We start from the raw sequence: 16173 nt of genomic DNA, 5'->3' as shown, positions 1-16173 counted from the left end.
GGGCGGGCGCAGGCGGGCGCGGAGCTGTAGTGGCGGTGCCTCCCGCTAGCCGCGGCTGCTGCGGGCGGGACGCGGCGGCGGCGCTGGGTCCCCGCGGGGTGACAGCGTGACCGGGCCACGGCCTCACCTCCCCGCCGCTGCTGCCTCCTCGCCGGCAGCGAACACAGCCCCGCCGCTCCCCTCCGCGCCGCCCTTGCTGCCTCGGGGGTCGCCGGACACCGCAAAATGGCCGACGGGCGGGACGACGCCGCGAACCAGCTGAAGCAGTGGAGGAGCCAGCGGGGCTCGCAGGTACCCGCCGCGCACCGCCGGCGGCCCCGTGCGCCGCATCCCCGGGGAGCCGCGGCGCCGGAGGGCGCAGAGCCCCGCGGCGCTCCGGGCGTCCTCGGGGCAGCGGCGGAGGGCGAGGCGCCCTCGCCCCGTCCCGGCCTCGCCCCCGCGGCTTGGAGCCGTGCCCGGGAGCGGCGGGGCGCGGAGGGAGGGCTGGCGGCTGCCCGCTGGCCCCGAGCGCACGGGCGGTCAGCGCTGCCTGGCCCGGCCGCTCCTGCCCCGCAGCGCCGGGGCCGCGCTGCGCCCGAGCCGCGGGCAGGGATGGGGGCGATTCTTTTCTGTCTTGAATCAGAGGTTTGCGTTTCGCTTTGCTGTCACGGGGGTAGAGCCCGGTGAAAATGTGACTCGGGAATAATGGAGAGGATAAAGCACGTTCAGCGGTGTGTGCAGGGCCGGGAGTTGGACTCGGTGATCTTGTGGCTCCCTTACAGCTCAGCGTATTCTGCGTGACCAGACCGGAGTGAATTTTTTAGGAAGAAGTTCTTCCCTGTGAGAGTGGTGCGACCCTGGCACAGGTTTCCCGTGGCTGCCCCATCCCTGGAAGCGTCCAAGGCCAGATTGGATGGGGCATGGAGCAACCTGGGATAGTGGAAGGTGTCCCTGTGTCCCTGCCTGTGGCAGGGGCTGGACTTCAGTGACCTTGAAGATCCCTTCCAACTCTGATCCTATGAAATAGACTGGCACAAGTGGCTGCCTGAAATCATAAGGACATGTAATCAACAGCATGGCACTCAGTCAGCTGAAGATGTAGAATAGACTCCAAATATTTAGGTTAATGTGTAAATGTTGCAAGAGTTCACTTCCCTTCTTCATCAAATCGCTGTGACAGTTTCCACGTGTCCTTTCTGACAGAAATGTGTATTTGCTACAACATACACTTTGTGCTGGTTTTAAGTGGCAATCTTGCAAGATGCAAGTGGATGTTTCAGTTCCCACTGGAGCTGTTTAGTCGTCTTAATTTTATTTTTTCTCTTGCTTCTCAGAGGTACAGTGTGAAAATACCTGATGGCTTGTGACTCCTTCATATCCTAGCATGTGTCATAATAGTTCCTTTTTTTATCCATGAGTAATTCTTTTTGTAGGGATGTCGGCTTTTCTGTAGCAAAGCAGCGTTTGAAAAGAGGCCAAGGTTAATTTGGAGATTGGGAGGCAACCCGAAGTCTGTGTTGCACAAGGAGTCATGAGACTATAAGATAGAAAGTACGGAGGACTTATTAGAATTTTAAAGGGAGTTGTATGAGGTGCAAAGTATCAGTAATGCCTGGAAGTGTGTACTTTGATGTGTGCTGTTTACCACGGCAGCGACTAAAATTCTCCTGGCTTTCCTTCCCTTCTTGTTATCATGGCAAGTTAGTTCTGTAATGAAATACAGATTTTAAAGTTCTTACCCATCAAGGTTCGGGCTGTGTGCAGCTTCCAAGCAGATGAAAACACAGGCATCAAACAAACTCAGATCCAACAGTAGTATGAGAGTTCTTCTTTAAACTGTGGTGTGGTTTTTTTCCCTCTCTGGAGCTTACTTTGTGTACCCCACATAACATCCTGAAACTGAAGTGAATATCTCCTTCCACTAAGTAAATGAATATTCTTTACTTCTAATGTGAACACTAGAATGTCTGTCTAAACAAAGGAGACTGTACAGCCACAAAGCTGTTAATTTTTTTTTTATAGCCTTAATGTCAACAAGTTGTGGTTTTAGCACCTACTTCTGTTGGCCTTAAATATTGGCATTATAGAATAGTCTTGTCTGTGATAAATAAGCAGTGGAAAATATACTGAGAACAATTTCTACTCTTGCATATTTCCCATGAGAAACTATAGATAACCTTTTGATTTAAGCAGATGTTTGTTTGTTTGACTTGAAATACGAATTTGGCTTTATTTAACTTTCCTGTAAGTTTCTGAGCATCATGTTTATGTTTGTAACCAGTAACTTAGTGTCTTTTAAAATGGTTGTGCAGATTTCAGTGTAGGTGAGGATTCCAGACATCCCAAAGGAATTTGATTTATGCTTAAAGCTTTATGCTAATGAAGTGGTGAAGGAGGAATAAAGAACGTGGATATTGTGGGAATTCAAGCCAGCTGCAGTAGCGTGTGTTGCACGTTAGTAGGAACACAGTGGAAATGCACTTATCCTGTCAAATGTCTTTTATGTGGTTATTCATGGACCTGAGTGAAACAAAGGTGTCTGGAACTCCCTGTGTTCTCTGCCTCATCCAGAGCTCTGCGTGTGGATGTGAAAAATTGTTCTTTCCTTGCCTTTGTGGGTTCTCATTTCTATCAGATGGGAATTTTGCCTGTTTGCACTAATTAACCTTCTTAAAGCAGAACTTAGGCTAAGAATTTGAACCCCGTGCAGTCGCTGTTAGAATAATGAATGCTTTTCTCATCAAGAATTGCTTCTTCCTTCCCTCCACCATCCCTTTTCATTTATAGAACTTTAAAGGAGGAGAACTTGTCAGGAAGGGCTGAGGGAGTTTGTGCTGAAGTGGTTCAGGTGTGTGGGTGCTTCATGTAGGATGGTGTGGATAGAGAACCCATATGGAATTATGTCAGTTTAGTACAAGATGTGATGGATTTATTGTTAGCAGGTCAGAATCTGTGACTCTGTTTGAGCTCACCCTGTTGCAAATTTAGTCTTTATTTTCTTTATTTTTTCCTTTGTCCTTATTTGTTTTCGTGTTCTTCTAAGTCCTTTACAAGGCTCCAAACAATAAATGTACTCCAGGAAAAAACTAAGAGCTGTGACCCTCAGGTCTCTGGAGCTGATGTACCTTTCTCACTACATTTTCCACAGCACCCAGTAAAACAGGAATATTGCCTCAGAGGAGCATATAACCCCACATGTGATGCAGATGAAATCTTTTCTACTGGAATCTTTCTATGAGAAAGTAGGAGTGCACTCAGTTCTAGTGCAGGTGTTTCTTGAAGTTGTAGGACATTTTCTGGCAGTAGAGCTTCTTAGGGCTTGTGTTAATCTTAGTTCTTCCATGGTGCAGGAGTCTAAAATGATAATTCCTCAGGTGTTCCTACTTCTGTTATTTATATTTTCCATAACTCTTCCAGACCAACATTAATCAACCCCATTTTAGTCTGGCTGTAGCTCTTTCCTTATGTCTCTACCCCTGTACTGACATTACCTTCTTCTTCTTCCTCTCCTTTCTCCCTTATTTTCTGGCAGCTGCTCCTGTTTTAGTTTTTTTTTTTTTCTCTTTTCCCATCCCATATTTTTCTTCAAGTGAGAAGTAGTCTTGAGAAGAACCATTTCTGAGTCATGGAGAGCATTCCTGGATTTTACATGACTTCAACTCCCCTTCTTAAATTCTCTTTAAACTTAACTCACTGATTTAGGTAAACATCTGTATGTTCTGTAACTTCCCCCAGAATCTGAAGTCATTTTGCCACTTCTTGTTGATATGTTCTGTGACATGTAATGGTTGAACAGTCATGCACATTGTGTGGCTCTGGTTTTTAATTTCTGGTGTTGACAGTGACTTTCTCTTGCTTCCAGAAACCAGATGCCCTGACCACGGGTGCTGGGAACCCCATTGGGGATAAGCTGAATATCCTGACAGTGGGGCCCCGTGGACCTCTTCTTGTCCAAGATGTTGTTTTCACTGATGAGATGGCTCACTTTGACAGGGAGAGGATTCCTGAGAGAGTTGTGCATGCAAAAGGGGCAGGTATGTTTAAAATCACATATTTTCTCCGTGTAGAATTAAAAAGCTTTTCAGTTTATATGTAGATAGTGATGCATAAATTACATTATTATTTCTAATTTAGTGTTACTAGCTATAATAAATCGATATAAACAACAGTGGTAAGGCCTGGTTTAAAAGAACTCTATGCCAAAACGTGGAACACTGAAAAGTTGTTTACAAAAATGAGAGAAAATGTGGTTATAGCCCTTCAGTTTTTACTGTATCTGCTGTAGACTCTGCTTCTGTCTGTTTCTCCCCATCTCTATTTAATGTTGTTTTCATGTTATTTAATAGAGAATTTGGCTTTGTCGTCTAATGTGTGTCTGCCAAAGCAAGCTGATCATCTAATATTTAAATTAAAAAACCCTAAACCTTTAAAAATTATGATTGATCTTAGTAAGGTAGACTTAGTATCTCGACTTTTGTCATGCATTGATCTAGAAGGAGCAAATGTGGGGCTGTATTTAAAATGTGACTGTACCTGGGAAAAGTTCCTCTGTGGGGGTGGAAAGAGTTGTGTTGCTTCACCCAGCTTACAGGTGCACCAAAAATTCCGCAACTCATAGCAGGATTAAAGAAATACCTGCCTTGCTCCCAGTTAAATACACAGATGTTGGCAGAAGAGCATCTTCTGTGCTGCTGCTGGGAGCTGCTAAGTCAGTTAAGGAGGAGAGAATGAGCAAATAGATTGTGTTAAATCAATTTCATTTGTGAAAGTAAATGGAGTGTTTAGAGCACTGTTTAAACTGGTACTTCCCTTGGACTTTAAGTTGTATGTTAACAACAGACAAGCTGGGATTGGAAGGAAGGTACCTAGATCTGATATTTTGAACTTGCTGTTCTTCAGGAGCCTTTGGCTATTTTGAAGTCACTCATGATATCACCCAGTATTGTAAGGCAAAAGTGTTTGAGCACATTGGGAAAAGGACTCCGCTTGCCATCCGCTTCTCCACTGTTGGTAAGGCTCTAAATTCACTTTGTGTCTTCTGCATGTGTGCCCTGAGAGCAATGTTTGCATTGTGGGGCACTTAAGGGTGTCTGCAGTGATTGCTTCATCACCTCAGAAATTCACTTGCATGGAGGACCTTAAGCAGCTTTTGCCCCTTTCTCTCAGAGCTCTCTGGAGACACTTTTCTGTCTGAAATGTGAGAGGGAGGGCAGCCCAAGCTGTTTTTTTTCCTTACAGAAAGCTTGCTTTGTTTCTGGTTGGATCATAATCAACAGTTACAAGTTAAATACCTACGATCTCTTATGCTGCAGGAATGTTTTGGGGATAAATTATGTAAATTAAATACTGGGCAAATAAAACCAAACAATCTTCCATAAATAATCCCTGATTTCTTAAATATTGGAATTCACAAACTAGCAAAATCTTAAATGCTATTAGTTGAAGCTAATTGTGATCAGTAGCTTGTCTGATAGAAAAATCATTATTCATGATGTGGATGTATTTGAAAGAAAAGAAATCCTAATGAGGATTCAGTTCTGGAAGTATTGGAGAGAAAAAAAGTAGTCCAGCAAGGCTCAGGGAGCTGCTGGCTTTGGCCTATTGGCTGTTTCCAGTCTTAAATCCCCTAGGATTTAGGGTGTCCTGAGTGTTGTACAGGGTAAGGACATAGGGTTGAGTTTGAAATGTGGACTGCTGCTGGAGCAGGTTGTTGCATCCTTCCCATCCCTTTGCCTGCCCTGTTTGGACACGTTTCCTCCCTGCTCTTCTGGAATACACAAGGTTTTTAACAAGAGAATGAGCGTCCTACTGATTTCATCACAATTCAGCATTAGCTGTTCTGAGGACTTCTGGAAGACTTCTGCTCAGGTGTTGTGCTAAGCACTCGTGCTCTGGTCTAAAATCCCATCCTGGATGAAGCAGGAGGAATTAAAAGGATTACAGCTCTTCCATTGAGTTTTATTAGGCACGCTGGTTAGATTGCTACCTTCCACATGAGAGCTTTCCCACTGGGATTTGGTGCACAGAAACAAATGTGGGTTTAGATGATTCAGCCTTAAAATCTGATGATGTCTCTCTTAGTGATAATGCAAATTCCACTCTTAATTGGTTCAAGTGGATATACTTGTTTTTTTCCTTTTTTTAACTGTGGCCTGAATGTTTGGTTGGGTTTACATTTTGAAAACTCGCAGTGCCTGAAGTATTGTTGGAAATATTCCTACAGTTCCTTGGTGTAGAAAAGACTGCAATAAACCTTACCCATTTAGGATTTTATAGCCTATTTTCAGGTTGTATTTATATGCATTTCCTATCCTAACACTTCTGTGTGTTCCTGGATTTCTTCAAGCTGGAGAATCTGGCTCAGCTGACACAGTTCGTGACCCCCGAGGCTTTGCCATGAAGTTCTACACAGAGGATGGGAATTGGGATCTTGTGGGAAACAACACTCCCATCTTCTTCATTCGGGATGCAATGTTGGTGAGTAAGCACAAAAGGTGTGGGGACTTTGTGAGAAAGCCCAAAAGTTCACTCACGTCTTGTTTTGGCTTCCCTCAGAAACAAAAACTTGGTTCTTGGTCAGATTGAACATTTTTTACTTAGAAATACGTTCTTAAACAAAAGTAAATAAACCACTAAAGCTTGATAACTTATGTGGTTTCATACTTTTCACTTGAACTTTTCACTTCAAAGGCTTCTTGCCAATTCTTTTTATTAAATCTGGGGTTTTTGGTCTTCTGGCACAAGTTTGACAGCAGTTTGCAGAGGGGCTTTCCTTGAGTGCAGGAGTTCTGCACACATAGTTCATAGTTCATAGTATCTCTGTATTCATTTATGAGTCACATAAACAGAGATATATATATAAAATCTGAACAGTTTTATCTCTCACCTTATCGACCACAAAATGAAAGCAATCTTTATCTTTGTTTATTCTAATTGTGAATGTTTGACATTGCCCTAGTTTTACTGACTGGTCTGTGAATTAATTTGTTTGCAGGAAGGGTATGGCAGTAGAAGATTTTCTTTTCAGTGATTTTACAGTTTTGTCTTTTTTTTTTTTTTTTCCTTTTCCACTTCTGGAAAAATTAGTTTCCATCCTTCATCCATAGCCAAAAGAGGAACCCTCAGACTCATCTGAAGGATCCAGACATGGTGTGGGACTTCTGGAGTCTTCGCCCTGAGTCCTTGCATCAAGTAAGCTTCTCCCGTGACTTTATTTTGTATGATTAAGATAATCATGTTATGGCAGCAGATTTTTAACTCTCTCTTTTCCATGTTTGATTTAGAAGTCTATAGTCTTATTTATATTTTATTTAAATATGATTTTTAATTATTCATACTTACCTATGCTTATAGGGGGAGTCAGTTTTATTTCATTAACACCTAAAGCAGAAATTCCTCAAGGAATTCCTGACAACATTAATATAGCTCCCAGTGATGCAGATTAACACAATAAACAAACTTAGTTTGGAGTAAAGACTTTCTCCTTGCTATGCTGAGCCCATTCATAGTGTTTGATCCCTCTCTTCAGGTGTCTTTCCTGTTCAGTGACCGTGGCATTCCCGATGGCTATCGCCACATGAATGGATATGGATCACACACCTTCAAACTGGTTAATGCTGATGGAAGAGCAGTTTACTGCAAATTCCATGCCAAGGTATTGATTTTTATTTTAATTTGAACTATATATCATATTGGATAAAAACCATAAACAAGTGTGATTTCTCAAGTTTAATTCAGGCTCAAAGGTGTGTGGAGTCCTTGTTTAGTACCAGTTTCATACCTTTAACCAGTAGGAGAGGTATCTTTCTTCTTCTATTCATTTACTAGACTGTAAGAAACTGTTCTTTGGGCATCTGTCTCTTGTTAATGGAGCACTATCAATGAACTGATTTTCATCTGGAAGGCAGCTGTTGAATGTACTATAAATCTAAACTCAAGTTACTGGAAGTTAGAACCTGGACAAGCTCATCCTTGAATTATAAATCTTGCTAAAATTCATTCTTGATGAATCATCTCTGTAGTACTTTCTGCATGCTGTAACTGGTGCTTTCGTTACTTTTAGACTGACCAGGGCATCAAAAATCTTTCTGTGGAAGAAGCAGGAAGATTGGCTTCTACTGATCCTGACTATGCCATACGGGACCTTTACAATGCCATTGCCAAGGGGAACTTTCCTTCATGGTCCTTCTACATCCAGGTTATGACCTTTGAAGAAGCAGAGAAGTTCCCATTTAATCCTTTTGATGTGACTAAGGTATGTCTGATAATTCTGGGAATATTCAGTTTCTGGTAGTTCTGAAGTGCATTCTTTATTGTAGAGCCACAATGAGCAAGGAATTCTGGAGATGAAGCTGTAGTTGTGTTATATCTGATGTTACTCTTCCTCAGGGAAATATGGATAGGGCTTGATTCCAGGCTTGTAGATACCATGGCACTTCAGAAGTGTAATCTCAGATCAGAGTCACACCCTGAGCCTTGCTGGTCTCATTTTGTCCCACTTCCAATAGCTACTCCTAGGAATGCCTCGTTGAAAGATACTGACATAAACTTGCATTGCATAAACTCCTTTTTACCTCTAACACCATTCTCCCCAAGTGGCTAAAGACCTTTGAACTTAAAAGTGCAGCTCAGATGGCAAAGAAAAGGCCAGTTAAGCATTTTGAAGGAGCTGAAAACATTTGTGCCACCAGTTCCACCCACGCCCTGCTTCCCTAGGCAGCTTTTCAAGGGCCTGTGGGTATTTCGTTCAAGTACTCAAGTGCTGAGATTATGCTGGGATGATGAAATAAGTTGCATTAATAATCTATGTTAATTGCAAAAGGCTTCTTAAAATAAGACATTCCTCAATGTTTGTTAAGAGAAAAGAAACTCAGTAATGTATTTTCTTAACCTAGAGTGAAATGGGGTGAATTGTGCCTGGCAGTTAAGCTGCACAATACTGTAATAATGTTGTTGATTTTACTGGATTTGTGTTGTGTCTTACAGGTTTGGCCTCATGGTGACTACCCTCTCATCCCTGTGGGAAAGCTGGTCTTGAACAGGAATCCTGTCAACTACTTTGCAGAGGTGGAACAGATGGCTTATGACCCTAGCAACATGCCTCCTGGAATTGAGCCCAGCCCTGACAAAATGCTGCAGGTAAACAGGAGGTGTGACCTGAGGAGCATTGGTTACTTTGCTGCTTTTGAAAGCTTTGAGTTGACATGGTCCAGTGTTTTACAAGTGGTTCATGTTTGTGCTCCATGTTTTAGGGACGCCTCTTCTCGTATCCTGACACCCACAGGCACCGCCTGGGCCCCAACTATCTCCAGATCCCTGTCAACTGTCCCTTCAGAGCCAGGGTGGCCAACTACCAGAGGGATGGGCCAATGACTGTTTCTGACAACCAAGGTAGCCAGGAAAACAGCTTGCAATATAATGATGCTTAAGCATGAGCTGCAGTGTTCTCTTCAGTTCACAGAGGGCTTAAGATCCATGTTTGTTGTCTTTACATACTTGTGTAGAATGCTTGTATATCTTCTCTGTTAATCCAATAAAGGAGACTTGGGATATTTGGATACAAGATGAGGAGTTTGTTTAAAAGTATAAAAAGCAAGTGAAGCTTAGGGTGTGTTTAAAACTTAACATAAAGGCCTTTAACAGGAAAGCAGTTTGTGGGAGGATACCCACAGTCATGTTTTAAAGACTGACTTGGCTCAGTCCACTTCACTAAACTGCTTTGCTTTCAAATTTCTGAGAGATTGTGAAAGACAAAAGTGAAAACACCAAGAGTAGAGCTGTCACTTCCCTCTATTGAGCAGCTTCTGTTCTGTCAGGGTTTGCCCAATAGTGGCTGTTTTCCACCTGAGAGTAAACAAGGATGTACTTAAGCTGTGGCTATGGCTCATGCCAAAATATGCGTTCCTCTGGGCTATAAATTCAGACACTTGCTGAGGGAGGAGAGGGAAATATTTGAAAAACAGGAACTTGAGGACAGCTGCTCTTGTCCCAGAATAGATAATGAGTTTATTTCTATGCAGTTCTCTTAGTTCCTTATGTGTTTAAAATACACCCCCTACACAGGGAAGCATTTGTATTGTAGTACTTCAGATATGTAAATAATTGCATTTTTATGCTGCCTTAAACTTCAACCATTACTATCTATTATAATTGAGAAATATTGTTGTGAGAGTGTCTAGGTTTTCTTATTTTTAAATCAAATCAATATCCCCCGAAAAAAGCTGTGGAAATTCTCTTTGTAGCAGGTGCTGTTAAGTACTGGCTTGAAGGTGTTGACAGAAAAATGCAGTCAGCTGTTTTTAATAAAACAAATCCTATATGATTAATTGATTTAGATTCCTCCAAGCAAATAACATCCTCTGTCTTCTGACTTACTTGAAAGTGCTGCCATCTGATTGACTTGGCTTGGGGATTTTTTTTTTCCCCAGGTGGTGCCCCAAATTATTACCCAAACAGCTTCACTGGTCCTGAGGATCAGCCGCGGCACAAGGAGAGCTGCGTGTTTGCTACAGGGGATGTGCAGCGCTTCAACAGTGCCAATGAGGACAACGTGACCCAGGTGGGGCTGTGGAAAGGCTTTGTGCTGCTTGGCACACATGAGGAGTGCGTAGGGTGTGTGTTAGTGTGAGTTCTCACAGAATGTGAAATTCAGATTTTGGGCATTGTTAGGTAGAGGCTCTGACTTGTTTTCTTGCTATTAGTGTCTGGAGAAGGAGTTGTTGGCATGTTTGCCAAAGAAAAACCCTGACAGATTGGCTGCCCTTTAAATGTTTTGAGTATTTAAAATGTTGCTTGACTAGGAAGTGAAAGCTATTTTTTAGGACTATCAAAATAAACCTTTATTTCCAATGGCCAGGTGCGAGAATTCTACCTCAAAGTGCTGAACGAGGAAGAGCGCCAGAGGCTGTGTAAGAACATTGCAGATCATCTGAAGGATGCCCAGCTCTTCATTCAGAAACGAGCTGTAAGTGCCCTCTTTGGGGTTTATTCCAGGTTTCCTACCAGTCTAGTAACATTGTCATAATGGCTTCTGGAAAGGAAGATCAGGAATTGTCTGAAAAGGCTGGATTTTTTTACTCAGGAATTCTCATACTTAAATGTGTGCCTGTTTATACAATATGACATCAATATATAACATGTTAAAGTAACTTTTTCCTGGGGGGAAGGATGGGACAGGTGTTGAACATATGGTTAGCTAGATGTTTTAAAAATCAGATGACTGCCAGAGTAGGGTTTTGCTCTAAACAAGGAAAGGGCAGTGAGGGCCAAGGAGGCATTGGATCCGTATCCTTCCCAGGGCAACTTTGTTTAAATTGGAAATGAGCTCTGTGTGGCATAACAGAAATCGTGTTTGAAGATGTTCATATCTTCTTTATAACTGATCAGAATTAAACTTTTCTTCCTTACGATACCTACTGCTTGTAGCCCAGGAAATGTGGTAAAGAACCTTCTTGAATTGGAGGAAAAAATATTCTTGTTGCCTTTTCTGTTTTGTCTTCCTGTGCAGGTGAAAAACTTCACTGATGTTCATCCTAATTATGGAGCCTGTATCCAGGCTTGGCTGGACAAATACAATGCTGAGGGTGGGAAAAAGGTACAGTAATGATTTTTGTAGCTGCATTTTGACTGGCTGTGAGTTATTTTGGCTTCTCTTGTAAATCCTCTGATGTGAGAAATTAGTCTTCATCCCCGTTTGAGTTAAAGGCCAGAAGTCAGTGCTTGTAGAACTGCAAAATACCAAAACATCACTCTAATAACAATTAAATGTCGATTAACATTGATGTACAAAGACTTTGTTTCAGTTAAGGTTTGTAGGGTTCCTGGAAGGTAACTGTATGTGATATAAAATGTGTTCAGGTTGGTTACCCACCCTTTGTGATGGTAATGAAACATTGCCACAAGACTTTCCTGGGCTCAGTGCTTGCTCCAAAGATCAACAACTCAGTTGATTCAATTTTTTCCTGCAGTTCTTTACTTTAAATGGAACTTGCTCTGAGTTTTTCTGTTGCTTTGTTTTCAGGATGTAATTAGAACATACACACAGTCCACCACTCGTATGTCTGTCAAGGAAAGATCCAACCTGTAAATCTGCAGAGATCTGCTCTGGATTTTGCATCCTTCCAGCTGCACAAGAACCTGTCCAATACTTTAATGAATGTAGCAGACTTGGGCCCAAGCACAGGAGTGTTTTACAGGTGTGATTTACTGAGCTCTCAAGTGCTGTCTGTACTGGAAACCAGGTAACACAAGCTCCAGTCCTAGTGCCTTTCAATACTAGTGCTTTACTGCTTGATAACAACTTAGGGGATTTTTAAACAACTCGTGGATAAGAAATTGTCTTCATTTCTAGGAGCAAACAGAAATTTAATCAAAATTCTGCTTCATTTTTTTGTTGTGCAACTTTCTTGGCTAAATCACACAGTAGAATTTCTGTAAGGGCACTGTGATTGCCTTCATGGAGAAACTGCCTGAAATGTTGATGCTGTTCAGTATTTCTCATGAAATAATTATCTGTCTGTATTTGTAAACACATCTCTTGAATTTCATTCTTGGTCTTCCAGAAGTAAAAGGATACCCAGAACCTTGAGTAAAATGTTCGTATGTCTCATTCCTTATGATAGAGACAAAGCTAACTACAAAACTTAATCTAAATATAATTCCATTTTATTCCCAATATATATTTTAAGATAATATTTGCTTCCTAATGCTGTGGGTGGATATAACTGACATAAGGGAGGTAGCAAAGGATATTTTCTTATTCCATGCATTGTTCAACTAAATTGATTACGCCTTACAGCCCTTTCAGGGGTAGGAGAGTAAATTGTTCTTTCTAATCAGTAAGAATTTAAATAGAAAAATATTAACATGCCAGATGTTTGAGAAATAAGCCTTCTGGTGCATTAATACTGAAATTCAAGCTCAAGAACTTTCAAAACCCTTCCCAGTGGTTGCTGAAATTCTCATTTTACTGCAGTAATCTGCTGTTGCTATTTCTTGATCGAGCCAAGGCTGATTTTCAGGGTGATCGTTTAATTAAAGCAGAATGTTTGTATGAATGTAGATATCTAGAAAATATGTCTAAAAGCTGATTTGAGGCATGTTATAAAGTTACCCAGTATCTGCAGTTTAGTTAAATTATGCAAAAAAACTTGGGACCCCAGTTACATGGTAATTATTGTCCAAGCTAAATGCAAAGCATTTTGGAGCCCAGCTACTGCTCTTAACTCAGGCAAATGTAAAAAAAAAAACCAAATCATAGCAGTTTGGGGGTGATTTGTCAATAATCACTGCATTTCTGGGTCTGCCTTGAGTTGTGTTTTGACTAGGATTACTTCCTGATTTAAGTGTGAATTCCCAGGAATGGTGGCAGGTAAAGAAGAGTAGATATTAAATGCTGTTGTGTTAAATTTTGGAGAATGTTACTTGCTCTGCAATTCATTTATCTACCAACCTCTTGTAAAAAATTAACTGGGATAGAGGTGCAGTAACATAATATGAACTGATAACCTACTGTATTCTAGGATTCCATTGGCTTTTTACCTGATCAGGCATGTGGGATTATCGGGCATGATGATTGGGTGGGAATATTTTGTGCTGGAGAGAATCCTAACAAGTTTTGGAAAAGAGTAAACAAGGCCTGAGCTTCTAATGTTGGTTGTGTCTGCTAAGTGATTTATATTGTTGTCTTCTTTTATTCCTGAAATAAATGGAATGAAAAATCTCTTGGCAACATGTTTTCTGTGCAAATGTCTTCAAATACTTTGTGTTAATCTAGGAAGTTCATACATCCCTTCATCTGTTTTTCTGGAGGTGGTGCAGAAGCTGTAGGTTGAATGTACTTTTTGCAGCTGCCTTTGTTTTAAAAACTCACATTTCATTTCCACAGTTGTGTTTAAATGACTTAAATGACCTGTGTTCTATGCTAAACTAGCCATGACAAGTGTTGTACAGAACACTTAGCTTTTCCCAAAGGTGTGGAGAGCACTAGGCAACACTGGAAGAACAATAATGTTTTTTCTTCAAATAAATAAGACAATAAATCCATTTACAGCTCCTTATTTTGAGAGTAAAGAGACTGTTGACATGACAGAAAAGCAGTTTTGTTTTGTTTTTGTGTTCTGTTCAATTAAAATCAAACATTCCTTTGCCAGGTTGTTGCAATGTGATTTCAGTGATCTGTAAAGCAGAATTGCTCAACATTTTTTTTATTCCTGTTGTATTTTAGATGCACATCTCCAGCAGTGGTTTTGGGAATGAATTTGAAACTAATGTTTGGGAAATTACAGCTTCTCCAGCAGTACCTCTTCTTTTAAAGGCCCTTCATTCCTAGGTTATTTTCCCTTCCCCAGTATATTTGCACTTGAATAGCCAAAAACCATGAGCAAGTTTCAGAATCACATTTGTTGTAGTGAGCTGTGCCAGGAGATGAGGAAGTTCATGGGATTGCTAAATGTTATGTGGGGAGAAAAAGGGTGAGGTGGGTTTGAATCAGACTTTCCAGTGCTTCAAAGGTGTTGGAAAAAGCCCTGATTTCCTTTCCTTAGTGCAGCTCATTGATGGGAATTGCCTGCTAAGCAGTATTTGGGTTTCCATAATTTCAGCTTCCAGCAAACCAATCGCTTTGTTTTGCCAAATATTCCATACCTGTTACTCATCTTGCAGAAGAATGCTGTTTGTTCTCTGTTTGTATATCTGATCCATGAGTTCTTGCAGGCAGGTGAGTCACCATTTTCTTACAAAATGTTTTGAGGATGATGAGGTCCCAGCTCAGGGTTCCAAGGGAGGTGGTCGGTGCCACTTCCCTGGAATTGTTCAAGGCCAGGTTGGACTGGGTTCTGAGCAGCCTGGGATGGTGTAAGATGTCCCTGTTCCCTGCAGGGGTTGGGCTGGATGAGCCCTCTGTGACTGTCTCTGCACTGTGAGTTCAGATTGCTGTGGGGTGTGGGGCTCCAGCCCAGCGCTGCAGAAGTGAATCGATCCACTGATGGTGGGGTTGTGTGTTCTTATCTCCTGCTGATAACAAATTACACAGGGATCTGCAGTGCATGGTAAAGCCTGACCTTTCCCCACCCCCAGGTAATATTGCAGAGCTCAGTCTGAACTGATGTTTGGGGTCAAAGTTGTGTGGTCATGGCAAAGGTCATGGCATGCAGAGGTGGCCTTGAGCATAACTGCAACTCTGACGTTGAGGATTAAACCTCAGCAGTGGCCAAAGGTAGTTTTGGACAGAATTGGGAAAATAACTGAGGCTCTCTTTTGATTATTGTAAATGATTTTAAGGCAGTTTTGCCAGGTTTGTGGCATTCAGGATGATTCCAGCTGGGATGGATCAGTAAGATGAAGAAGATTCCCAAAACCAGCCCTGTGTTTGCAAAAGTTTATAAAGTGGTGCATTGTTACACAGTCTGGGAAAGCAAATGAAGGCTGAACAACGAGGCAGTGGTGTAAAAATAACAAGTGAGGTATTTAATAGCTGACCGTTAATGATGACACTTTTGCAGCCTAGATTGCAGAGCAGAGCTTTGTGGTTTAATTTTCTGATGAAAGCTTGGTCTTTGTCACGCTGGAATTCCACCTAAAGTCAAGCTTCAACCCAGAGCAGCTGGAAATCTCCTTATACTGCAGACCCTCAAGAGCTGGGCTGAAATTTGTTCTCAGATCACAGACTAAAGCTTGATAAACTGATAGTTTTACATTTTTTAATGAAAACCCCACTAAATATTTTTACATCCTGCTACTCAGAGCAGTTCAAATACTGTAAATCTCTAATGGACCGAGTCAGAAGGAAAATTTCCTGTTTCATAGCATGTGATGAACCACAGAAATCCCTTATATAGATTTGCTGTGTCTGTTAACTTCAGTATTTATTCTTTGCTTGTTTCTCTCAGGTTCCCCATTTTAAAATTTTGACCGGAATTGGGAACTTTGGGTTTTTTTATTGTTTGGTTGGAGTTTTTTTCCAGTGCAACAAATCCTTGTCCCTGTGATTATTGATTCAGAATTGACACAGAAGTAAATACATTTTCCTACCCAAACCTATTCTATGATTCTCTTTTCCACACTTGGCAATCTTTGACCTTGTGTTTAAATGTAAGATTTGTTGAGGAAGGAGGATGATGGCAGGTACTGGTTACAGACTAAGTTACAGTTACAACACTCCCCAAACTTAATGAAAATGCAGAATTTTTACATAAT

The 16173-nt window shown here is 41.5% G+C and overlaps 1 protein-coding gene across 1 annotated transcript; it reads left to right on the top strand.

Annotated features, from left to right (window-relative positions):
* Positions 1–9: 9 nt before the first annotated feature.
* On the top strand, positions 10–13699 carry CAT (catalase). Its single transcript, XM_064425863.1, has 13 exons — positions 10–291; positions 3842–4013; positions 4879–4989; positions 6326–6456; positions 7066–7170; positions 7508–7633; positions 8042–8233; positions 8965–9117; positions 9231–9369; positions 10407–10537; positions 10835–10942; positions 11486–11572; positions 11999–13699. Exons 1-13 carry the CDS (start codon positions 226–228, stop codon positions 12062–12064), a joined length of 1587 nt encoding a protein of 528 aa, XP_064281933.1. The 5' UTR covers positions 10–225; the 3' UTR covers positions 12065–13699.
* Positions 13700–16173: the final 2474 nt, after the last annotated feature.

This window comes from Passer domesticus, chromosome 6 (assembly GCF_036417665.1).
Source record: "Passer domesticus isolate bPasDom1 chromosome 6, bPasDom1.hap1, whole genome shotgun sequence".
In the NCBI taxonomy this organism is placed as follows: Eukaryota; Metazoa; Chordata; class Aves; order Passeriformes; family Passeridae; genus Passer; species Passer domesticus.
This window is presented reverse-complemented; position numbering and strand designations above follow the sequence as displayed.